General features: G+C 44.8%; 1 protein-coding gene across 2 annotated transcripts in view; it reads right to left on the bottom strand.

The window, feature by feature from the left end:
- The window catches only part of PSAP (prosaposin), a 30,916-nt gene extending 4,411 nt beyond the window's left edge, over positions 1-26,505 (bottom strand). Inside the window, exons 1-8 of one of the 2 annotated variants that reach the window (XM_016224087.2) lie at positions 26,398-26,505; positions 10,093-10,226; positions 8,070-8,144; positions 7,380-7,505; positions 6,137-6,337; positions 5,573-5,716; positions 4,002-4,058; positions 145-276 (exon numbers count right to left, since the gene is read on the bottom strand). In XM_016224087.2, coding sequence (XP_016079573.2) covers positions 145-276; positions 4,002-4,058; positions 5,573-5,716; positions 6,137-6,337; positions 7,380-7,505; positions 8,070-8,144; positions 10,093-10,226; positions 26,398-26,437 — 909 coding nt within the window. In that variant the 5' untranslated portion in view covers positions 26,438-26,505. The remainder of the gene's footprint in view (positions 1-144; positions 277-4,001; positions 4,059-5,572; positions 5,717-6,136; positions 6,338-7,379; positions 7,506-8,069; positions 8,145-10,092; positions 10,227-26,397) is intronic. The other variant, XM_087824360.1, reaches the window with a different exon arrangement.
- Positions 26,506-26,759: the final 254 nt, after the last annotated feature.

Here is a 26,759-nt window from a genome sequence, read left to right as displayed (position 1 = left end):
GGTTGGAGTTAGGCACTGAAAAATGATCTCAAATGACGTGCTAAATAAATGTAGACTTGACCCCATGAGCTCTAGGGCTTATAACCAAGGAAATAAATGTACTCAATATGACACTGGCCAGTACAAAACAATGACACCAGGTACCTTAACAGGCTCCACCAGTTTCAGAGCAGGGATGACGTCCTCCGGGCCCACTTTGGCAGGGCTCAGAGGCTGCATGGGGATCTCCTTCACCTCATCACAGAACCCAACCAGTCCACAAATATCCTTGGGTTGCTGAAGAGAGCACAGAAAAAGCAGTCAGATGGCAGTGCAGGCCTACACCCACCACCCCCACCTCCCACTCTCTATACCCAAAGGCCAGAGGGCCAGAGGAGCAACCTGGTCCCAATGCCAAGGGCTGACATTGTAAAGACGCCACATTAAATCTAAAGGAGCTCATTAAATCTAAAGGAGCTCGTGCAAATGCAGATGGACCAGTTTCAAGTAGGGAAGGAGGCCACACAAAGCTCTGGGGGGAGATCAAACAGAACCCACTCTGCTCTAACCAGGGAGCACCCCAGGGAAGCCAGACTCCCACACCTTTAATGGGTGATCAACCATCTCCAAGGACACCGGTCTGCTCTAGAACCTGCTTTTCAGTTGAGCTCAGTGGGAAGTAAGCTCTATGTTATTTCTAGAGAAGGAACTACTATGCTTATAAATTAATAGAAGCAAACGTGTTAGAAGTAAAACCACACTGGATCATTTAATGGCAAGACCATTTAAAATGATGCATTAAGGGAAAATGTTAGCTTTTTAAAAAACCACATTCCATGTTCACAACTGCACACACACAGTTCACACAAAAACCCAGTCCCCCAAATTCATGAAGCCTTCAAGTCACCAGATTGATCCCCTTTCCCAATCAGACACCAAACCACAAAGAACTAGATAGTTTGGACAGTTTAACCATTTCACTATAAAAGTATACACATTCTGTATACTTTGTAAACCAAATGCAACCAGCAACTAGCTCTGGGCCTGATGGCACCTGCTTCCCATCACCAAACCATAAAGCAGCAGGAACAGGATTGCTAAAATGAGACCTGTTAAGAGAGCTAGACCATGGCTATGGTTCACCTTGTTTTAATACCAAGAAGGCTAAAATTAAGGTTGGGGGAGTCTGAAAGTGTACCTGACGCATCTTATCTGTGGCACACTTAAAGAATAGGGGAAAAACAGAACAGGGCCAGACACAGCAGCTTTCTAGAGAAAGACCAAGACTCAGGAGGTGTGTGGCTGCTTTCTCAGATTGGCTTTGTTCTACTAACTCCATGAGGTGGCCTAAGTGAAAATTCAGATATTTCAGCCAAAGTTCCCTCCCATTAGTCTCCAAAAATCCTCAGTTCCACTGCTCAGAAGGAAGCAATGCTCGGTACAGCCCCAAAAGGGCACCTGGCTCCATAAGTCTGGTCTGATGGCTCAGAGGCCCCCTTTATGCCACGCAGCATAGCTCTCAAGCTGTCTGATGTGGCTCCAGGACCCGCAGGACCCCATCACCCAGAGGGACAAAGCTGCAATCAAGAGATCATTTCCAATGCTCTGGATCCAGCAGACAGGTACAGTCTGCTCTCTATTTGCAAGTGATCTGCTCATGCAGCAGAAGCAGTTCTGGGTTACAGAAAACAGGACTAAAGACATGCAGTGCTCTCAAGTCATGACAGAAACAAGGTCCCACCAGAAGTCAGGCCTACAGTGCAGGAAGCTGAGGCATCTCTGGGACCACCCATGGTTCCCCATCATCACACTGGTGGTCTGGCATTTGGCCCACTGGGCACTGATTTGGCCCAGAGTGTGAGGCTCTGCTGGCTTCATTTTCTGGCCCCCTGAAGGGGAGATGGAACCCCCAACACTTCTAGTGTTGAATCACAGAAGAGATGCAGAAGCTCCCCTGCCAGCCTATAAACACAGAGAGGGACCCAGCCTTTCACAATCTTTCCTTGTATCTGTCAGAGGGGACCATGCCATACAAAAAGATAAGCAAAGAGCTACAAGCAGCAGAAGACCACTACTACAAGCAAATCCCCCATCACATACCTGATCCTGCTGTTGAACAAAAAAACCAGGAAATCGGAGATAAAAATAAGAGAAAGGAAAGGACACAACAGTTAAGAAACATTAAAATAACAAGTAGTTAACCAGGTGTAGGGTATCACCAGAAGTTTAGGGGAACCTTCCTTGCAATCACAAATCAGCCACCTACCTTGTTCCTACTATTGGGTGCGCACGAGGTCCTACAAACTGCTCTTACCCTCCTTAATGGACAGGTCACACTCCCCAGCTTGTGTGTGCACCATCCCGATGTCCCCGATACACCAAATCATGTTCAAAACACTGGGCAGCAGGTCCCCAGAAACTGCCATATTGTGACGGGCTCTCCATCCCCGAAGCCCAACCCCACCACACCTGCAAGGCCCTGCCCTCAGGTTGGTTATGAGCAGCAAAATGGAACAAGACACAGAGCTGCCCAAATTAGGTGTGTTATAAAATATAGCTGGAGGGTTAGAGACCCTGAGCCACACTCTCTTCTGCCCAGGTCTCCTGGCAATCTACCCCCAGGTGGCCAAAGCCATCTGGAAGGCTGGTTTGACACTATCAAAAGCTTTGCCCTTTGGTTCAGCAATTCCAGTTTTAATTACCTACACTAAGGGGAAAAATAGGGATTTGGCTATAAGAATGTTCATCGTGCTTTTTATCCCAAGGGCAAACCTGAAAACAACCCAAACATCCAGCCACTGGGGATTGGTTACATAAATTATGTTCTAGTCAGAGTGAAATATTATGCAGACACTTAAATCATTTGTACAAAATATTTAATGACCAATGTAATTTTAGGTAAAAAATGCAAACTATAAAATTTGCAGAAGTATATAAAATATGACCTCATGGTGTTTTTTAAAACCCCATATTTTTTATTTGATTTTTTACTTGGGAAGTATTATCTGCATTTTCAAAGAACTTATATGCAGTCTAATTTTTACAGTGAGACAAATATTTTTTAGTTATCTATGAGGAGCATAACTAGATCAGTCACATAAAAGGCTTATTTTTTTCCTACTCACTGCATGTCTTTGTAAGCTGCCTTAGACCTTGGTGAAGCATGAGTAATAATACCAAATAACCTCAACTGACTGGGTGGAGTGCTCAGTTGTTAGAGTAGGGCAGCAAGCAAATCTTTTAGGCCTTGCAAGGCATTAAGATCTCAACTACTCAACTCTGCTGCTGTATCGCAAAATGGGCACTGCTACATTCCAATGAAACTACCAAAACATTCCTGGTTAGAGACCTCAAGGACTGTAGGCCAATCAACATAATCAGAAGCAAGCATGACAGAAAGCAAAAAGTGCAACCCACCCTCCAACCCTGCAGATTGGGTCTAAAGGAGGCCAGAGCCATGTCCCCAATGGAATGATGCTCCAGACCACTCTGTTCTGTACAGCAGTTTTCTGCATGGAACTGGCTGGCTAGCTGATGATACTTTTCATCTCTAATAACGAAGGGATGCCCCTACCCCCTGAATACATCAGAGGCAAGTGCGAGGGTTATGGACTCATGCAGCACGGACAGCTAACACTGCTACAGAGCACGGGATCAGCTCTAAGAGGAGAGATTCTCCCCTCCTTGGAATTTGGGCTGCAACACAGTAATTCTCAGGCCTGGCCTAGCTACAGAGCAGACTATTCCCATGGGGCCCAGGTGACAGCCAGCTCACATATGCACAGGCAAATGAACCACCAGAATGCACCAGGGCAGTGGTGAGGGTGAGGCTAGGAAAGGTAAGGGAGCGGTAGGTAGTGAGCTGCAGGTAGTGTCAGCTGGTCAAAAAGGGCTCATTTTGGCCTAATTTAGTACTCAAAGGTAAATTAGGGAAACTAAGCCATATACTTTTCAAAATTCCTGGAAATCACAGAGTTTGAGATAAAGAAAAATGCTAAAAAGGAACCTCCCCTGCCACCTACCATATGCATCATCCACTGGACAGCAATGTCAGAATACTGGTTGACGTAGTTCTTGCACTGGGGACAGAGGAACAAATTGTTAGTGAAATTAACTGCTACAACACACACAAAAAATAAGCATTTCCAACACCAGAGTACATTCTTGTAAATGTCTGCCCTGGGCAAGTTTTTTTAAGACAAAAATGGCAATTTGGTTATTCTCTACCTTATAGAAAACCGTATGCAAAAGGTGTTTTGAAAATGTTTACCAAAGGCCCTGAAAGATAAGGTTCTCCAATCTCCTCTTTGCTCTAACCTTGCTCCAAGGTGACAGAGTTACTATTCAGTAGCAATTTACAGTGAGTGTGGCTGTGAGATATACTATTGGGAATCAGAGATTACTTTTTATATCCATTCACACATTCTTGGACAGAATGATTAAGTTGAAATCCAGTAGAATCAAGTTATAATGATTTGCAACCTGCCAATTTTTATACACACCTAGGTATTGCCTGTGGACCCTCAGAGAATAGGCCCTAACTGGAGAGCCTCCACAGTGAGAAAACCAAGGGTAATATGACAGCCCTCCATATTGGAGGAGCCCATATGAAAAGATACTTGAATGAGGCCAAAAGATTCCCAGGCTTTCAAGAGAGTAAGTCATCAGAAAGGAACCCTCACCTCCCAGAGCCAGCCACTGCCACCCAGAAAGGCTGCTCTAGCTCCCAGACCCATGGAGTCATTATAACCAGCTTCCCTACATCCAGTCTAGCAGAGGCTATTTGATTGTCAGGTACTAACTAAACTGGCATTTTGGTTTTACACACCAACCTTTTGAGCGTCGTTAATGTGAACAGGGTCCAAGACATAAAGTCCCCTAAGGGAGTTTCTGAGCCCACAGGACTAACATTCACCAAGGTAAGGAAGACATCTGGGGGAACCTCCTGCAAGCCAGTTGGCAGCTTACCACAGACAGCAACCCTGCTGGCTGTGGGAAGAGCACACTTAGAATCATGAACATAGAACAGCCAGGCTTTTAAAAACAGGGTTATGCCCAGCCAGCATGGCTCAGTGGTTGAGCATAAACCCATGATCCAGGAAAACCCAGCTGGATTCCTGGTCAGGGCACAAGCCCGTGTTGCAGGCTCAATCCCCAGCAGGGGGGTACAGGAGGCAGTTGATCAATGAATCTCTTATCATTGATGTTTCTCTCTCTCTCTCCCTCCCTCTCCCTTCCTCTCTATGAAATCAGTAAAAATATACTTTAAAAAACAAACGAAAAAAACAGGGTTATAAGTGGTTCTAGTATTGTTTCTTATATATATGGTTACAGGGAGAAAAAAATCTTCACCAAAGTGGTCATCCTCCACTATTTTGTCCCAAGAGTTTTGTTACACGTACAAATGCAATTAACCAACAAAGTATGTTAGTATCCACCACCTATTCCTGCTGCTTTCTGGAAGAGAAATTGGGAGCTGAACAATTTCTTCCTCAAAGCCCCTAAGATGGAACTTTAAATGGTAGCCCAGGAAGTGGAGTGTTCTTGGTTCCCCCACTCCTGTCTCTGGAGCCCATGAAGAGGTAAGGCTCACCATGCTAGCCATGCCAGGCCCCAAGCGGTCACACTCCTCCCTGGCATGTTCCACCAAAGCCTGGACAAAGGTGGAGTTGGTCCTTATGGCATTCTGGACGTCAGTCACCAGCTGGATGCAGTCCTGGCAAACATCCCCACCAGCCTACAGAGACAGAGGTGGTTAGGCTGTCAACATGGCACACTCCTACAGTAACCAAGAAGATTCGAATTCCTAGGGAAAAGTCCTCACATGCTCGCAACCACAGCACTGGGTGTGACTCCCTGAACAGTTCACAATGTGTTTTTACAGGCTCTAAAATTGTTGAGTTTTAAAATCAATTGGGCATTGATTTTAGTAAAACTTCATAGGAAGGGGGGGAAATCTTTGCATATTTTTTAAATCCCAGTTTTTAAATTGAATTTAACTTAACGTAAATGTCTGGGTTCTTCAGCAACTCCATGGCACAACCATTTGAAGGCTGGCTGGTGTGAGTCCCCAGTTCAGCACACATACACTGCCACTTTCAGGTGTCATCTCTAATCCAAACAAAAGTGGAGCCCAGGGGCAAGGCCCACTGCTTACCTTTGGCTGGGGCTCTCTGTGGGGGCCGTCCTGAGGGTAGAGGAGGAGGGGGACGTTGGCCATGAAGGGAGCCACCACCTCAGCCATGTCCAGTTCTGGGATCTTGTTGGACTCAAGCTGTTTCTGGTGATTGAGCTCTGCCAGGTGCTTCTGAAGAGACTCGCAGAGATTGAGAGCAGAGCATACCTCGCCGGGATGGCTCTGATGGGGAAAGAAGTCCAGCTGGAAATCCTCTCCCCAGAGGAAAACGAAAGAGGCCACCTGGTGCCTCGGAATTAGTCCGCTTCCTTCTCTCTTGGCTGAACTCACACGTGCACATCCAGTTCACAGACACCTCAAACTAAACTACCCAGCCTGCTACAACTCCATCTCCATTTTAGCTATGGCCTAAGCACTCATCTCCCTGTAGTTCAAACCAGAAACCTGGAAGACATCCCCTCCATCAATAAGTGTAGTCCACTTATCCTCTAAAAAACATGCATCTGTCCATCTCCACTGCCCCCAGCACATCTGACACCTGACTGTCCGGCCAGCCTCCCCTCTTTCAACTCCCTATCAGTGGGACCTAGACCAAACCCTCTCAAAAAGGTACCTATCATCACAGCATTCCTCTCCTTGAAACCCAGGAACTTCCTGCTGCACCTGAAATCCTTAAACATGGCCTAAAAGGCCTTGCATGATGTAAGGCCACAGTCCTTACCAAAACCTTGGTCCCATCTTGGGACAGTGGCCCTCTCAGTTTTTTAAGCACCTCTTCTTTCTTAGGGTCTTTCCAAATCTCACAGACCTGGCTCCTTGCTCATTGCCAAAAACTCAACCTCTGGCATATGGTTTACACACACCAGATACTTACTGAATGAAAGGTGAGTTTCCTTCTAGCTGAACCCACAATACATTCCCTGACTTCTTAGGATAAAAATCATAGAAATGAAATGAACTGCTTGCTCAAACGAACATAAAGATCCCATAGGAGTTATCAAATCAGCACCTAGAAATGCTATGCCTGCTTATATCCCTTCAGTGATCACGTAAGTTTCTATTTCTTGTACCCTCCCCAACCCTGAAAGTTACAGGCAGAGTTTCTGCCATGCCAGAGCCATCCTGGATGTTTGAACTGTATTGTAAAGAGCTACTGAGAAAACCCACATGTATGAGCGGACTTCTCATTTTATCCACTCTATTCTGGTCTGGTGCTTCCCTGGACCGCAGAGCCTTGAAGGAAGACCTATTCTCCAGCACGTACCATTTGTCCCTTAATCATGTCCAGGATGACTGGGAGGTAGGAGTCCACGATCTCCTTGCATGAGGCGGACATGTCCGGCTTAGGAAGCCAATCACAGGTCTTCTCCAAGTACACGAGTATCTCTTGCTAGAGAGGACACAGGCAAGGGGCAGGTCAGGGTGCACTTCTCTACAAATGGGCTGAGAGCAGGAGGCCCTCCACAGCTCCCAGAAAAGTGAAGGCTGGAAAACAGCAACCCTCAGGCAGAGGACCTGGGAGAAGGCAGGTTGTAGCCATGGCTGTCACACTAATGGGGCAAGAAGCAGATCCTCCAACCTGTGATCTCACAGGCACAGGGAATTCTGAGGGAGCAGAGATAGCTAAACAGACCCAAAGGTTAACAGCATACAATACAAATCACAATCGACCTCAGGCATTGAACACCTGGGGGCAGAGAGAGCAAACTAGGGCCCACAGCCTGTTTTTGCACAGCTTCTGAGTAAGAATGGTCTTTACATTTTTAAAAGATGGGAGGAGGAGGGGACTATATGACAAAAACAGTATGTGGCCCAGATAACCTAATTATATCCTACCCGGGCCTAGACCATTCCTTGTTAGACTTCCCCCCTGCCCCAAGTCACAGCTTTTTAAGCAACCGATGCATGTAGCCACAAGGCCACCATTCAGTCACACACACTCGTGGCAGCTTACCTCAGTGGCATTGTCTTTCAACATGTTGTTAGCTGCAATGATGACATCTTTGCATACATCGCAGGGGAGAGATTTCTAAAAGGAAAGAACACAAGGGAGAGATCTATATTTGCAGGATATAACTCGCCACACACAGCTGAAACCCCCAGGGACATGATCATGGCCACATCTGACACACAGGCACATTCTGGTTCCCCAACCTAAACAGGAAGCACTCCTGCACGTGCTACCCCTCAGCACCTTACTCAGTGCACACAGTATAAGCCGAACTTCCTATTAATGCTCACAACAACCCTGCAAGGAAACAGGCTCAGGAAAGTGAGAATCAGAGCAGTGGAAACCAGAGAAAATCGGTAAGGCAATGCAATATCACCACGACCAATGTCACCACCACAGAGCTACAGGGGCAGGCAGGGAAACAAGCCCCAGCTCAATACTGGTGCTTCTGCACACTCACAGGGCACTGCTATCTGCACTCCATCTACCTTCCATTTCGGGTCAGCGCTGTGCTCAGGTGGAGGTGGTCGCCACTCCTTGTCTTAGGGACATGACCAGTCTTTGACAAGCCTACACATCCAGGACCCCACATGGCCTAGGACCATGGGAAATCTGGTTGGTTCTCATAGCTCTTGGGGAGCTCCGTTCTTGATATCAACTGATTTCAAACCATGAAGAAGGAACTAAGGTGTCTGGGTAAGATTAAGGGACACCTGTGAACTTGGCTGCATTCAGAGAAACCTACTTGAACCTTTGGACCTAGTCAGGCTAATAATGTGCATGGAGCCAACCAAGAGAGTCCAGCATCATTCATGACGCTGTCTTATCAAAAGAGAAAAATTTAATACCCAAGCTTGACACACATTAACCCTGAAAAGAGGAAGCAGTATTAAAGATAAGATCAGCAGTAAATCAGAGACCAAATCTGAAAGTCACTGTGACCACAGTCCAGTGAATTCAGAAAATATTTCTTAAAGAGCAATGTTATTTAATTATTATTCTCTTACTGAGCCACTAAGTTTTAGTTATTTTTAATCCTCGCCCAAGGATATTTTTTTCCATTGCTGTTTCAAAGAGAGAATGGAAGGGGCGGGGGAGAGAAACATCAATGTTACAGACACATCAACTGGTTGCTTCCCATACGTGTCCCGACAGGGACAGAGCCTGCAACCAAGGTGCGTGCCCTTGTTCCGACTCGAACCCGGGACCCTTCAATCCACGGGCCGACACTCTAACTGCTGAGCCAAACCAGCCAGGGCCCATCGAGTTGTTTAAGAACTTGAACTCCACTCAGTCAAACCCAGTCTGCACCACAGGAAGTATGCATCCCAGAGTGAGCAGAGAGTGAGCCAAGCAAAGCCCGGCGTCTCCTGAGAGGGCTTGGGTCACGGGCAGAACACACTTGAGGTTTGTGATCTTGCAGTATTTCCCTGCAAGTGCTAAGTGCACCACATGAATATGCTATATTTAACACTGTTTGGATGGAAAAAAAATTAGTAGCATCTTTTCCAGTTTGATTATAACTGGAAAGAAATCTACTAAAGCTCTAGGATCTGAATTATTGACCCAAACAGGCAGCTGTCTGAGAGAGGCAGAGAAAAAACCATCAAAAAGGAAGAAAGGATCTGAAAAGCTTAACATCTAGATTTTGAGTGAGTGACCAAGGATGAGAGTTATCCCCGTGTGCCCAGTTCTGGGAATGGAAGCTGTGACCCTGCTGGTCCCTGATCTGGGGTAGAGGTGGGACCTGCACAGAGGCCTGGAGGAGCAGGGAGCACAGCGCGAGGGCGTGGGAGGACCTCAGCCTCTTGCTGTCACCAAGAGGCTGGGTGACCATGGGGGGCCGGAACCTCAACCTCTCCAGCCTCCGTTCCCTCTGTGGTAAAATGGGGCGCCCACCAACGGTCCTGCCTCCTCACAGGGTCCCGAAGAGGAGCAAACAAAACGAGGCCAGAAAAAGTGCTTTGTGAACGGCAGTCCTCAGAGATGGCGCGAAGGGATGGAGCACAGAGCTACGGGCACTCACCACTGTGGGCTTGCTCCAGACAGTCTGCAGGCAGTGCTTCACGGCCCCGCAGTCAGTGGCTGTCTTCACATTCTGGCACCACACTGCTGAGCCCCTGGTGCATTCTTTCAGGCCCAGGACAGGGCTGGCTACAGCTGAAAGGAGAACCACTATGAGAAGGTGGCTCATTTCCCACCCCAGGGCCACCGCACTTGTTTACCCAGGGTTAAGGGCCAGCCCTGGCATTTAGCTTGGACCCTCACCCGGCTACATGAAATGCAAACCAGAGGTACCGCATCCAGACAAGAAGCTGTGTTGTCATATAAGTTACAGGGCTGGAAGGGACTAATTTATCTGGTTCACTTTTTTCCTCTCAAACTATTTAGAAACCATATTAGGGAGTATCAGACCTCTGAATCTTTATAACCTTAAAAAAACATTACACGATGTAATGAAACAAATCACAAGAGACTGACATTTAAATATAGATTTTAACTTCTGTAGAATGGAAATTAGCCAGTTTTTGTTTGTTTTTTTAATCTGTAGGGATAAACACCAAGATTCATATCCTTATTACACAGAAAAATGAGTCTTAATGTCCTAATAGAAAAACTCTTTACAAACCTAATTTTGTGAGTTTTTACACATAAACAAGTTTACTAGCAAAATAGCAAGACCACATATCACAAAGCAAACATGTCCACTCAAAACCAGGTGCACAGTGTTTCACCTATTGTGGTAATGAGATCAGAAATCACATGCATAGAAGGGGATTAGGAAAAAAGAGAAAGGTTCAACATCACTTGAGACTAAGGAAAAGCAGATTAAAAAGGTGCCATATTTTTGCATTCTTATAATACTGATAGCAGTATGATTGGTTTTCTTTTTTTTGTTTTAGTTTTTATTGATTTGAGAGAAAAAGGGGGAAGGAAGGGAGGGAGGGAAGCAGGGAGGGAGGGAGAAACATTGATTTGTTGCTCCACTTATTTATGTATTCATTGGTTGTGCCCTGACCGGGGATCAAATCCACAACTTTGATGTATTGGGACAACACTCTAACCAACTGAGCTAACCAGACAGGGCCTGATATTTCTTAATATACTAATTTATTTCAAGAAATGAAAAAATATCCCTCTTCAAAAAGTAATCCATTTCTGCTGGATAGAGGGGGGTAAAGGGTGGGAAAATGGGGAGCATCTGTAATACTGTCAATAATAAAAAATAAATTTTTAAAAAAGTAATCCACTTCTAGAAATACATTTTAAGGAAACTGAGCAATTCAAAAGGTAAAATATGATAAGCATAAATATATTAAGTATAATTCACAATACTAAAAAAGTAGATGCAACTTGAATAGAAAAAATAAACTATGTTATTAAAATATTATGTAGCTTTTAAATATAATGTATAATAGAAAAAATTCAAGAATACGACATTATATGAGTTATACAAAAATAAGAAAAGAATAACAAAGCAGGGTGGTTAGCTGAATTATTATTTAGTCCCTAATATTACATTGTGTATAATTGTTAAAAAATATTTTATAAACTGCCGTAAGAGTTCCTATTGTTTCTTAAAAGAGGTCTATGGTTATCCTTGAATTTGAAACAACAGATCACATCAAGCTACATGTAGATGGATGACTGTGCAGGTGGTACACTCCAGCAGACAGTGATATGAAGGGAGCCAGAAAGAAGATGGACATCAACAGACAGAAGCAGGGCCAGTGAGCAGTCCTCTCTGCATAAGGCCTGACCAGCATTCTCCAGTTTTACAAATACTCAGTCCAGTAGATCTCTGACCCAAGGAAAAACCCTCACTAGGAAACAACAGATCGCATCGAGCTACACGTAGATTGAGGACTGTGCAGGGGGCAAACTCCAGCAGACAGCACAGTGGTGGTTTCCTATTGTCTGAGAAGAAAACCCCACAGCCACCTGAGAAAGAGTTACAACCTCAGAAATCATGCTGCATGTTGCTTCCACTTGTAAGCCGAGAGGGCTCAGTAATTTTACAGACGTTTAACATGCATGTGCACACGCAGGCACAGTATACAACATAGGTTAGGTCAGTAGGTCCTCTCCTTTCAATGGAGGGAAGGAAATGAAATGCTATTATTACTAGCTGTCCAACCAAAGCTAAAGTTCCACAAACTACCCACACAAAGACTGAGTCACAGGTCCCCAAAAGAGCTCAAACCAGATTATCTGCACCCTTTCAGAGACCAGCAAATGTATTATTTTATCTGCTGCCCAGGTTTCAGCCTTCTCTGCCCCTTGGGAGCTAAAATCACCACAACTGGTTCATGAAGTCAACTGAATTAGCCACATTCTAAAAGCTGTTGGTGTGAAATTTGGTTTCCATGGGAAAACGTGCCAAATTCAAACAGTACTAAGCTCCCCAGCCAGCCCAGGAAAATTTAACTAGTAATGCAACCAAGCTAGGCTGGGGATGGCCCTCAGCTATAGGTCTGGGGAGGTACAGGGAGCAGAAATTCAGTCCTAAGAATGAGTGCTCTAGGGAGTGCTGGTCACAACATGAATGGCAGCCCCAGACCTGGCAGCTCCCACCAGCACCTGCCATGCTCCTCTGAGTCACTGGGCCCCAGGACTTCCGAAAAGCACCTACTAGGCTACACTGCCTGGTTCTACCTCCAAATCAGGAGGAAGGAGCGAGCCCAAATAATGGAGCCCAAATAATGAACAGGGAGCTACAAAATGAGTCTCTAGGCAAAGGAACACACAAAGATACGAGGGGAGCCAGGCAGAGGATGGACATCAACAGACAGAAGCAGGGCCAGTGAGCAGTCCTCTGCACAAGGCCTGACTAGCATTATCCAACCTTACAAATACTCAGCCCAGTAGATCTCTGATCCAAGGATTTTCTCCAACCATCCCAGCCAGGAACTGGCTACAAATGACCAAAATCTATCAGGTTCAGGGAACAAAATGCACCACTATAGGCCCAAGCAGCAAAAACACTTTGTAGCTTATTTCTTCTAGGAACTTGAAACAGTAATCATTTGCAATAATGACTTTATTATTTATCTTGGCCAGGCTATTCTGGACTAAAATTCCTTTGGGTAACCCCTTTTATCTGAGAATGGCACAGCTAACAAACCGAAGGTCGTTTCCTAGTCCCAACAGTGTCTGTTAATGAAGCAAGGCAAGCCCCAGCCCCCACGTCAGAACCAGAGATAAAAGGCATGCATGGTAGCCAATCTGGTTGATCTATGGAGTCATCAAAGTCAAGCCTAAAACTGATTTCATGGACACTAAGAAATGAAACTAAAGTCCCAGCTCCTGTAAATTCAGTTTTCAGCAAAACATCCCCATCTACCTCCAACCTGAAGCCAAATTCATAAAGGTGATTATTACAAAAAACAGTCTGTGGTATACAGCAGATGTGATTTCCTAAGGTGACCCAATGTATACTGACAGAAATAAGTGTGTGTCCTCAGGTTTGGTAATGCAAGGCTGTAACACAAGCCTCAGTGACACCAGTGAGCTACCTGCTGAGAGGTTCAGATGCTTGTTTTGGGAGCAGATCTCCTGAGAGGGAAGCAAACAATGGGTCAGACTATGGGGGGACATGAATCCTGTCCTCAGAAAATGTATTCATACACAAAATCCTCACACCAATTCAGGGGCTCTCAGGCACCACACCACCTGTCCAGGGACCCAAGTTGTGCACGGAAAGCTCTGGTGGCAAGCATGGGTTTTCTCCACAGAAGTGAGGAAACTACTAAGACAAAGGCAGGATTGTTAACTTCCGCTGACTGTGCCAAGCTCAGGCCCTCAGGCAGGAGACCAAAGTGAACAGACGCAGATCTTTGATGCCACAGTGGGAGGGACAGGCCCTACAGTAAACAGAAAAGCTGGGGCCCACATAAACAGAGCAGCAAAGAAAATGACTAACTGCCTAGGGGGAGCTAGAGGTGGCTTCTTCAAAATGAATTTGAACTGCGAAATCAAAGACTGGCTAAGTGGAGAGGGCATAGGGGAAACTGCTGAGCACTCCAAGGCATAGCAGTTCTCTTTTGTCAAAGGGGAAGAATTCTCCTTTGTCTTTTCAGGGAGTGGGGCAAAGAGAAGTGGCAGAGACCAGACTACAAAGACAGACCTCAGTCACACGGGAAAGACATCATCTGGCATGCTCATCCCCATATGAGTCCATCCTCTGGGCAATAGCTTAAGTAAGTGTCTTCAAAGCCGGAGCATGATGGGGCAGAAGACTGAAAAGGAGGTGGGAGGATTCAGATGACAGGACTCCTAACTGGAACGAGAACTCATTCCAAAATGTCCAGGCAAGAAGCGGTTGGCAGCAAGGGCTGACAGAGGCTGACAGAAAGATTCCAAAAGAACAGGATAGCTGGCAAAATGAAACTCACAGGGTTGAATGGAAATGAAATATGAAGTCTCTTTGGTCAGTGATTTTTCAGTGTGTTGCAAGAATTTTTAAAACATGCAATACCTGACTAACTAGTCAGGGGCACTGAACTCTTTTCCCTTAGATTGTCAAATAAAAAAATGACAGCAGCCAACACAAGAGCCGTCCAGTGTGAGTGTCCTGTCTTGAACCATAAATATAAATAAGGTTGCATCTGAGTGGTTAATTCTTGGTATCAGAAATCCTTATATACAAGTATGAGCTCCTGATTTTTTAAAAAGTCACTGTGAAGCAAAAAGGGTATTATTTTTTTTGTAAATCAATCAAAATTGTATGTGCCCTGAGATGAAAAAGGTTGAAAGTCACTATCTAAAGCTAAAAGAGAAGATAAAACAAAAACAGCAAGAGCCAACAAAACAAGGATGGAGGTGGTGGTCAGAAGCCGAGCTGCCCAAGCCAACAGGAGGGGAGGGCAGGGCACAGGCCACAGGAAGCACAGAACGCGCCTGTGCACTCTGCTTCCCGAGAAACGGCAACAAGTACAGCAGGCCGGAAGGTGAAGGCACATGACACCATTCTGGAGTTCCCTAGAAGACTGGGAGCGTCTGGCTGGGAGAATGTTTTGGAGATACACACTCGTCTTCAGAGGCGAAGGACACCTTCTACTTATCACATGAGAGCAGATCTGTTCTGTGTGGTCTCAGACCCCAGACCTCAGAGCAATGAGCAGAGGTTAAGGGAAGCAGACCACTGCTTAAGGTAAGGAATACATTTAACATCCTCAGGAATATAAAAAGGGAATGGCTTCTCTCATTAAGTGATGAGCTCTCCAACAGCAGAAGCAACCAAGCAAAACAAAATGCCTAACCTACGAAAAATTCTGTGTAAAAGAGATCCTGAGTGGTAAGCGGGGCCAGAAGACCTCTTAGGTGATACAAGTCTTAATTCTTATAGTAGTGAGGCAAAGGACATTTTCAGGATCAATACATAACCAATATATAAAAATTACCCGAAACCACTTTCTGAGGAGTTATTTCTCAAAAAGGCCCCACCAAAGCTTTCACCTCTATTCTCACCCTCCCACATTCTGCCCCCAAATACCAACTTCCTTCTCTGAGGTAATATGCTGAACTCAAAGAAATATCTTAGAATGTCTGCCAGACCCCCTGGAGGTTTCTGATTAAATGTGTCATATTAAGACACGAACACTGAACCAAGCACTACACTTCTTAGTTGAAGGGCCTGTCATTCAAGCCCTCACATGACAAAACTCTGGTGGGCTGAAATTAGAGAACCTGGCATTTCAGAGACCCTGAAACCCTTCAGGCAAGTTTCAGGTTATTAAGACAGGCTTTTAAAAGAAAAAAAAAAATTGTATTTCTCTAGGGAAGGGGTGGGTGCTCTGTCCCGTTTTTACTCTCCAGGCCTTAAAAAAAAAAATTAACAGACATGTTCTAAATCATTCCACAGGTAGGTTGCTTATCAAAAACATGTTATGATGGAATGTTCCTGTATTGAGAATGGCGGCCACACCTGGACCAGCCATATAGCCATGGGCTCTATGGCAGCTCCGGTCAAACACCTCAGTAAGTCTGCGAGGGAGGGAGAGTTCATTACAGTAGAGTGTGTTTTTAGGTGCTCTTATGATGACTTCTTGTGAAAAGGAACCAAACCTTGAGTCCAGCGTGAGACTTCTAAATTAAATGCTTCTCAAACATGGTATACTGAAAAGGAAATGTGATCTGGCTCCAAGTCCTGTCCAAGCAACCTTAAGCAATTCACTGTGCTGAGCTTTTCTTCTGTGAAATGAAGATAAAGCCCCTGATGACAGTGCACTGTGAGATCCAAGATGCCAATTAGGCATTTTCAAGTGCCAGAATACTACATCACTCCACCATGATGCCCCTACCATCATCTCTCTGGTATTTTAAAGTGCCATTATCATTGTCATCATCATTGTCTCTACATCTCCACCTGTAGTAGCAAGAGGACCTCTCTCTGACCCATTATCTTGCCCACAATAGGTGCTCCACAAACAGCTGAATCAGGGTTTTCTACTTGTTTACATTTAATCAAGTAATTAACTGGCAGCTCAAAGACCTAGAGCACTGCACTGTGTCCCAACCACCTCAGAAGTTGCTGGTTACTAAATTCAAGACCCAGGAGTCACAGGCCACACTGTAATGAGCCCAGGAGTGGGTACTGTGCACCTAGGTGCTTAACAGGAAGTACTGTGTGAGCAAGAATGAGAGGTGCCCAGCGAGGCACCCACAGTTCCACAGGTGAATGCTTTCAGTAGTTCATGAAACTGGAGGTACAGGCTGATTTTCCTCCAATCCCAATAAAGCTGTCGTAATTCACATTAGTTTTGGAACCCACCTTTTACAAGAGCCCCCTCAAAACCCCTCCTTTACTGGAATTAAATGGAAAGGTGAGGAGGCAACGAGACTGCTGCCCTGAGTGTTGGGGGTAGACAACCTGCCTGAAACCCCTGCTCTGCTGTCTGCTAAAGCCAAGACCCGGGCAACTTATTCACACCACAATTACCTGCAAAATATGGAAACTAAGAGTGCCCTCTCTCAGGAGTTCTGTGAAGATTGAGAAAGTAGAGAAAGCACTGCAACTGCCCAGCACCTACAAAGCTGAGTTACTTGTACCTACTTGTTAACGGTGAGCTTGAGGGGAAGGATGGCCAAGGAGAGGCATTCACATTCCCATTTTTATACTTTGGCATATTTTAATTTTTCCCTTGTTACCTTTAGAATCAGAAAAAAAATAGTTAAACTTTGCAATCTGTCAGGGAACAATTATTGCCCGACGTGGCAGAGACGACAAGTTGCTCCCTATATCTATTCTTCAGTCCTTTCAAAGGAACTATAGACTCTTAGCTATGCACATGGCTGCCAAGATTAAAAACTACATTTGCCAGTCTCTTTCACAGCATGCTCTGGCCATGAAACCACGTGCTGACTGATGGGATGTTAGTGGAGGTTACCACACCTTTAAAGACAAGTGTGATGGCTGGACCTTGAGCAACCCTGATGGACCACGAAGAAAGGGGCGAGACCTCAAGGATGCAGAGCATCGAGCTAGAAGAGGCTCCAAGTTCTTCTGGGAGCAGAACCACCAGACCAGCCCTGGACTGCCTGGCTCCTAACCACTCCTAACAGATAGGAGCAGTCCTATCCTATTTAAGTCACTACTATTCTAGGTATCTGTGGTCTTCAGGCAAACCTAAGCCTAACTAAATAACAGCATGATCACCTACCTCATTCACCAGAAGAGTCCCCAAATGACAAGTCTTTACTAAGGCTTGCCTCCATTGAGGATATTTAAAAGCCCATGTATACGATGTAATTACCAAAGATTTTGAAAAGCAACCTCAAGGGGACCTTTCTTACAAGGTACATCTTATGCTCTATTTCTTAGAAGCAATCAGTCTTATTTTAGTCATACAACATATTTCCTTTTAAATATTTTAGGTAACATATACTAAATACTGTTCAAGTCTAGCTGCCAATGAAAGGATAACAGAAAATGCAAGCAGCCTCCCAGCACCCAAGAAGGAGCAGAGAGCATTCCAAAGGCAGTGGATCTGCCCTCTGGATAATGTATCACCATGGCAACAGGCAGGTTGCTAGGAAACCAAGAGGCTAACCCCAGGAGGGGCAGCAGCTACCTCAGATCCCCTGCAGTCCTCCGACATTTCAGATCTCCTAAGAGCAGAAGATAACGCAACACTGGCTCCCTGATCAGAGCTGGTGTCACAAGTACCTTCTACAGCAAAGACACTGGTCTCTTCTTTACAGCCTCCTGCTTTTGGAAAACATTCTGCAGAGGAGAACAGAAACACTGCCCATTTAATCATTCAGAACAGCATACCCTAAGAGGCAACCCGCCTTGAACTGGAGAAAAGTTCCAAATATTCCTCTTATCACAAAAGAAGTCATGGCAATAAAGCTCACTAGGTTCACATTCCATCACCTCTGGCTCAGATAAGCTATTATTTCTATTATTTAAGACAAAGGTTCTTTCTTCCCTGCTTCTCCTTTCCTACTATCGCCTTGCTTTTTAATTTTCCGCACAAGCCAGATCATTTTAAGACAAAAAGTCTATCTACATGGTGAAGGCAAGAGTCCTCAGAAAAATTACCTTGTGCAATAATTGAGACACTGAGGGACAGAATGCAATCCTCTTAGATTGTACAAGAGTGGTATCATGTGGCATAATTAATTTGGGGAAGAGAAATTCCTATCTAGCTCATTCAAGAGTACTTCAGTCCAATATAAACTCCTGCTAGCAAAGCTCTTCTTTCAAAGTGGCAACCTATCAGGTGATGATCAGGGGTGAACTTAAATCACTTTAGATAAGATGATGCCACAAGTAAACTACAAAGAAGTGAGCCCCTGGCAGTATTGACCAGGGTCAAGTCAGGTGAAGAAGTACAGTCAGGAGTCAAAGATACATCTACATGGTTCTAGACCCAGCCCAGGGTGCTGCTCAGGAGTCAATGCAGTGAGCCAGAAACTGGCACAGGCCCTAGCCCACCCCTACTAAATGGGTGGGTGGTCTCTAAACACTTGTAGAAGAATATAACATGCTAAAAAAAGATTTCATGCAAATCCCACTCAAGAAATTCAGTGTTCTGGACATGTCCCACATGACTGTTTATTAATTAAAGTTTCAGATACTATACACATCACTTTTGACTTGTTTTAGTTAATATTTAATAGTACTGCCTTCATATGAAATGCCAAAATCAAAAATTCAGACACAGCATAAATTAGAATGCCTCCAGGTTCTGGTGTAGTTGCTCGTACCTCAAGAGGGCTATTGTGAGGATTAAATCAATGTTAAGCAAAAAGCACTTAGAACAGTGCTGGGTACACAGTAACTCTCAGTGATGCCTGTAGCGCCCACAAATCAGCTACATCAGTGGTTCTAAGTGTGGTGCAGAGAACCCTGAGGGTCCCAGGGATCCTTTCGAGGGTCCATGAGGTCACAAATCCTCATAATACCACCAAGAAGTCAGTTCTTTTTCACTCATTTACTCATGAACGTGCAGTAGGGTTTTTCCTGACAGACTGATACAGAAGCAGCTGAGAACCTAGCCAGGTGTTAACAAGATTGCAAAAATGTAAAACAAGCCAGTCGTCTCTCTAAATGTTTGTGTTTTAGGGAAAAAGTTATTTTTCATAAAAATTATGTTAAATGTAATGGGTTCACCATTATTTCTACAGGATTTTATAAAATTCTGTCAGCTTAATTCATAAGATGGTAAATATCGATGGATGTAGCCCACACAACAAAAGCTCTTTGGAGTCCCTCAATAACTTGTAAGTATATAGGGATCCCGAGAATGAAACATGTGAGAACCGAGTTAAACATTTACAAACCAACTTCTGGAACAAAAGGGAGGGGAAATAGCTTCCTCAATTTATAGCTGGTTCCCCTTTCAGATTTATCTCAAATCAAAGCCACCAGGGGTATCTGTCTAAGTCATGTTATACCCGTGTCCCTACCACCCACTAAAATCCTCCCACCGTTCTGGGGGGGTCCCTCTAACCTGGACACGAACTATTATAAAGATCAAAGCTTCCCTTGAGCCCAAAGTCACCTTTGATTTGTCAACTCCTAAACACAATTTCTTAAAATTCATGTCGGTAAATAAAAGAAAATGCTTTACTTAATCGAGATAAAAACTTGGCACTATTAACATTTGAGTGTTGTGCACACCAACCTACCAGCACTTCCTGAGTAGACATGTACTTGGCTATACCTCACACCACTGTTCAGCAATGCTGAGCTCCTACTGTGCCAAGCACTGCTGTTCATGCTGCAGATACAGCAAGGGATCAAGACAGCAATAAATACACCACATAATGTCAGGTAGTGGCGAGTGCTATGAAGAAAAATGAAGCAAAGCCAGGGGAGAGCCAAGACTAAGGGCCACTGCAGACAGAGCAGGGGGCAATTCTGATAAGGCAACATCTGAGCACAGACCTGAATGGAAGGAGTAAACTACATGGGATACCTCAGACAGGCAGAACACGAAACACAAAGGTTCTGAGCAACAATAAGGTGCCAAGGGCCTGGACAGCAGCCCTGACCTGGTGGGAGGAAAGGGAGAAGAGCTCTGAAAGGCAGCCATGGGCCAGATGTCGTGTGACCTTGCTGGGCAAATTCTGTGAAGTTTTTAACTAGTAAGACAGGAAGCTACGTGACCCTACACAGAACAGAGTGCCATCACAGCTCCTATTTTTTTTTTTTTTTTTACTATAATAAGTGATATCACTAAGACTGGCCAAAAGAACTTTCTATTGTATCTCCTCCAATCTTATTTGTGAAGTTTCCGCTTACAATACAAATTATTTCTTTTCAAAAGCAGTATCTATCCAAACATGGCCCGAACTCAATTTTAAAATTTAAAAGTGTCGTTAGAATTCAGCTCATTTTTTCTGAAACACAGGTGTCCATCAACCGGACTGGCTAAACTGACACATCCACACAATGAACTACTCTGCAGCTGTTTTAAACAGCTGGAGGGAGGAGGAGATTAAGAAGATATGACATGTGGTAATCTGGATTGGATCCTGGAGCAGAAATATGAAATTAGTGGGAAAATTGGTAATCTCCAAGTAAAGCTTGCTGTCCAGTTAACAGTAATGGTGTGATGCTAATTTCTTCTGACAAATGTACAGTGTAGTTATATAAGACGTGAACTCTAGGGGAAGCTGGGCGAAGGGTATATAGGAACTCACTGTATTATCTGTACCTTTTCTGTAAATCTAAAATTATTCCAAGATTTGAAGTTCTTTTAAAAAAGGTAATAATATGATCTATCTGGATTAGCATGAAATGAACTCTCAGTATAAATAAAAGCAGAAATGCAAGTGAAAACCACTTCAGCATTTCACTCTTACCAAGTTGGAAAAATTTTAAGTTTGACATCAAATGTTCATGATTCAAGTAAAAAATGCATATTCTGTGGGAATATAAATTGCCAAAATCATTTTGGAGAGTAATTCAGCAATTTCTAGTTAAGGTGAAATATGTACACTCCACAGCTCAGCAATTCTGAACCTAGGTATATCCTCCAAAGAAATGCCTGTCCATACGCACAAGAATATTTATAGAAGCAGTTTGTAGAAGAACAAAACAAATGGTAATAATCCAAACATCTATCAATAGAATAGAGAATAAGTATGACATAAATGGAATACTATACAGTAGTGAAAATGAAACAGCTACACATTATCAACGTGGATGAACCTCACTAGCCAAAAAAATACTAAACCAAGAATATACACAATACTTGTAAAATGTTTTAAATATCCAAAGCAATACTACATACACTGATTAAAGTTACATTCTATCTATAAAAGTATAAAGACCTACAGCAGGGGGATGATAAACACCAAGTCCAGGAAGGTGGTTATCTATAGAGGGAGGTGGGGCAAAGGGAGAGGTGTGGCTAAACACTTACCCTAGGAACCACAGTAACAAGAGGCCTAGAATCTGAGAATTCAGCTTACCTGGAACCAGCCCTGATCTGCTGGGCTGCTCCAGTAAAAACTGAGTTTGGCTGCCTACAGTACAGACTCCCAGCTCCCTCCTGCTACCTACTCTGGTTTGTTTTCCTGGCCCGGTAATTATGCCCAGCACACATATGTATAAGTCAATTTAATTTTGTTTCATTAAACTTACAACATCCTTTGAAATGAAAGACTCTGGGAGATAATACAAAATCAAGAGCAGAGAAGGGTACTGTGCTGGTAGGGCATGGACACTCACAAACACAATACTGTTTTTATTCATGGTATAGCAGCAAACCTTAACAGTACTCACTACCTAAGCCCTGCTATACAGCAATTTATTAAAGCCTCACTGCAACCCAATTAGATAGGAATGATTATTAATCCCATTTTGGAGATGGGGAAGCTGTTTAAGTAACTTGCCCAAGGGTGTACAGCTACTGTCAGCGATGTGATAAAGTTAAACTTCTATTCCACAGTATCATCTCAGTCCCATCATAAGGAATTACAAATTCCACAAGAAACATGGAATTTGAATAGATTATTTTTCAGTGCCACAGGCCATTATGCAAGGCATAATTCAGATTATTTTCTATAACTTCATGGAACAAAAAAAGTAAAGCAGTTAGTACTTCACCAAATTCCTCACCCTAACCACTATACTTATCATTGTTTTAAAAGGTTAAAAAAAAACACACACACAAAAACAGGCAATGTAATTAGCATTCTCTTCTGTGGATTTAAAGAAAATACAGAACTTCCTTTGTGGTGGCAGAACCACATAGGGTCCAGAGATCAAGGCTTAGAGCCTGGGCGCCCGTAATCTAGAATGCCCATGGTAGAAGACTGCCTCCAAAAGCCATGGCACACCAGTGGCCTGGTTTTGGCCTTGAGAGCTTCCCATGCTTTTTTTTTTCTTTTCTTTTTTTAAAGTATGTTTTTATTGATTTGAGAGAGAGAGAGAGAGAGAGAGAGGAAAGGAAAGGGAGACAGATAGAAACATCCATGATGAGAGAGGCATCACTGATCGGCTGCCTCTTGACTGGGGATCGAGCCCGCACCGCTGGGCATGTGCCCTGACCGGGACTCGAACCACGATCTCCTGGATCCTAGGTCGATGTTCAACCGCTGCTCCAGGCCCGGCCAGGCAAGAACTTCCCAGGCTTTAATAGGTGGTTTCCCCAGCCAACACCCTGTCCACCCTTGCTCTTCCCCAATGTCAAGTCCCAGCCTGGCCATTCCACAGCTTCAAACACCAAGAAAATGGAGCAGCAAGTTCAAGTTCTCCTTCCCCTAATCTAGAAAAACCCACACCACTCAATCTAATACCTTTTAATTCTCATAGGAGGTACTGGATACAACTTGTCAAATGTAATTAAAGCACTTGCCAAATCCTTGACTGGTTAATACAAAGAAATCCTTCATAAATTACATTATTTTCAGAGTAAAACAGATTACTGATTGAAAATACATAAGCGGAATTTATCCAAAATTCCTCACAGGTGAGAAATGGAATTCTGTCGATATTCAGCAGACAATAACATAAATTCATGTATTGCATCATAAACAGCAGTAGCTATTGAATGAATATATATTTGTTCATAATACATTCTAGCATCCTTATTAGAGAGCCTCCCTGCTGCGTTGGGCAAACACCATTCAGCTGGTTAGCCACTATTCAAGTGACAGTAAAGGGCACCTTGGCTTCAGAGAGCTCGCACCACATCCCTGGCACCACACCACATGCTTTACACGTATCACCTCGTTAACACTGAACTAGGCTTTTCCACTCGAGGAACCACCCAACAGTATGGCCTTACTGTATGATTCCTTTATAAGAAGTTCAAAAACAGCAGTTAAGTTTTTATATCTACGGTACAAAAGGCTCACAAAGTTGTTTGGGGCAAGTGAAACAGGCTAGTGAATGGAAAGGCATAGAGGATTCTGGATGCTGCTCATGCTCCTTGACCCTGGGGGCTGCTTATGGTAGGTATATTCACCCTGCGGTAATTCATCAGGTTGTACAGTTAAAATGTTTGTTTTCTATGGGTAAATTATAACCCAGTAAGTTATAACAAGTTAAAAGGCTAGTGTCAATTGAAGGATATGGAAAGAGCAGGCACTATCAGGAGTCCTGGGTTCTCATCCTGACTTCTCTGATAAATGGCCTACGATTTGGGAGTCACTTCTAAGGGTCTCGGTGTCTTCATTCCTTACAAAGGGGTGAGATTAGATGCTCTAATTCTCTCAGTATACCAACACTTCCCTTTATTTTTCAGGTAGGGAAAAGGCAAGGGACAACTGGAGGGGTAGAAAAACAACTCAAAAGCAAGTTGTCTCTACCAAGAGGACATCATTAAAACACAAACCATAAAGCGTCTCCAGTTTCAAAATGACATTGTACTATTCAGCAGCGCCATGTTGGAACAGCAAGTTCTAAGCACCTCTCGCGGACCAGATGATGGCTGCAGTCACGATGCACCTTCATTAACAGTATCAATAGGATTAGAAATTTTGGAAATACATTTCCAAAAAGTCACAGTGGGGCTAGAGCTGTCAAGGCAAGTCAGCATCCATACACTGTTAGCAGCACGACCTTGGCACAACCCTAAAGGCGTGGCAGCAAGGTTAGAGCAAGGCCATTATAACACACTCCCATTTACCCAAGTATTCAGGGAAGCGGGCCTCTTGGCTTAGTTAATATTCTGGTTGAACATCTTCCCAGACATACCAGGGGAGAATTTCACATTTCCAAAGAATCAGTTAAGTCCCTTTTGGGTGATCTGAGTGATTCAGAACTCTTAAAGATCTTGTGAGGACTGACTCATCGCCAACGAGCCATTGTTCTATACTGGAAAAAAAATTGTTCTCAATCAGTATAGAAAATTTAGAGACTAGCACTAGTTTATCACACGGACCATGACATAAGCAGTATCAACCCCAGCAAGAAATAAATTTTCTCCAGTGACTGACTATAAAGTGAAAAATCTTTCCTTATAAGTAGATCGCCTTTCATCGTCTACAAGCAAAACAAGTTTAAGAGCTTGGTTTAAGGTTAAGTACACATTCTTAAGAGTTGCTGAAAACTAACATGAGGGAAAACACCTTAAACCTACTTCATTTACTAAGCATCCTCTTAATTCTTTGGTTTTTCCATCAGCTCTCATGCATTTTGTCACCGTTTATTAAAAATCTGGATGGCTACATGATAGATAGAATGGAGGCTAGACCCTAAATCACATATAGTTAATAAAAAGAAACTGAGGTTGGCCCTAAAGATCAGGTTTATTTCCTTCAGCGGACTATTATCTGAAAATACCCAAACCTGTTTACAAATTAAAATCACTTTTATATAAATTAAAATCTGGCTCCTTGACTTTCAGCTTATAAACTGAAACCTGGTTCTGTCACTACCCAACTACAGAATCTGGATTAAGCACTCAACCTCACAGCTTCCCTTTACCACCACGACTTAAAAGAGGTTAAGACCTGAAGGCAAGAGGGAGGGGGAAGGGCACTAGGACCCCTTCTAATTGCAGGAAGAGCGTGCCAGCTGGTTCCCACGTGTTGCCCTCATTGCCTTCACAGCGCCTGTAACAACCAGTTAAGTACGATTTCAGGGCAATAAACAGGTGTAAGAATACGCTTGCGCACAACTGCTTCGCACATACTTACATTTCCCCCCAAATGTAGGCCACTGCGAAAACCGACCAGCGGCTGTGCAGAGACATTTTTAAAGCAGGTGAAATGAGGGCTCCATTGCAAAATCACCCGGATCACAAAAACCCCGCATCACCTTCCAGACACAGGACCAAGAGTAAATATATATTTGTGTGTGTGTGTGTGTGTGTGTGTGTGTGTGAGCGCGTGTAAAGATAAACATCAACACAAAATGGTGTACTGTACTTTTATGTTCCCTGCAACTTCAATTCTCTTAAAATATGGGGCACCTGAGGCGAAGGCCCAAAGTGCGTCCAGCTGGAAGGGGCTCCGTTCCACCTCCATCACGTGCGCCCGGCGCGAGCACCACACAGCTGCGGGAGGGCTCACCCTTCAGGCTCACCCCCTCGGCTGGAAGGGCAGCCTGCGGGGAAGGCCCGGGCGGCCCCCCGCCACCAACTCGAGCCCAGACGGAGACGCCGCCCGCCTCGCCCACTCGCCCGGACCCCGGGCCCTACGCGGCCGGCCCGGGGGCCCCTCCGCCGCCTGTCTCCCAGGCAACTCCCGCAGCCCCTCCGCCGCGCTGCAGGTACCGGCGCCGAGCACACGCCTGCGCAGTGCGCGTCCCCTCAACAAACCCAAAGGCGAGCGGCGGGGCGAGGCCCGGTCCAGCCCGCTCCGGGACGCGAGGGCCGCGTTCTGCTGGGGACACCCTCCCCAGGACGGAGGTCCCGGGGCTTACCCGCACCCAGGAGGCCGGCTAAAAGGAAGAGCGTGTACATGGCGCCTCCTCACTCCGCAGTCTGCAATGCAGAGCGTCAGCTGACCCTCCGCGGATATAAACCGGCCCTGCCCCGAAGCCGCCTACGGCGCAGGCGCAAGCTCCGCCCCGGCCTGACCCCTCTCTCCCCGCAGCCTGACTCAGCGCCGCACAGGGCGCCTGCGCGAGGGGAAGGCGGGGCGGAGGGAACGGGGCCGGGGGGGGGAGGGGGAGGGGGGAGGGGCCGGGGGAGGGGGGAGGGGCCTTTAGCGGGGCGGGAAGAATCCGCAAAGAGAGAAGGGAGAGGCGGCGGCGAAGGAAGTAATTGAGTAAATCAGCGTTTG

This window comes from Miniopterus natalensis, chromosome 14, assembly GCF_054644295.1.
Source record: "Miniopterus natalensis isolate mMinNat1 chromosome 14, mMinNat1.hap1, whole genome shotgun sequence".
NCBI lineage: Eukaryota > Metazoa > Chordata > Mammalia > Chiroptera > Miniopteridae > Miniopterus > Miniopterus natalensis.
This window is presented reverse-complemented; position numbering and strand designations above follow the sequence as displayed.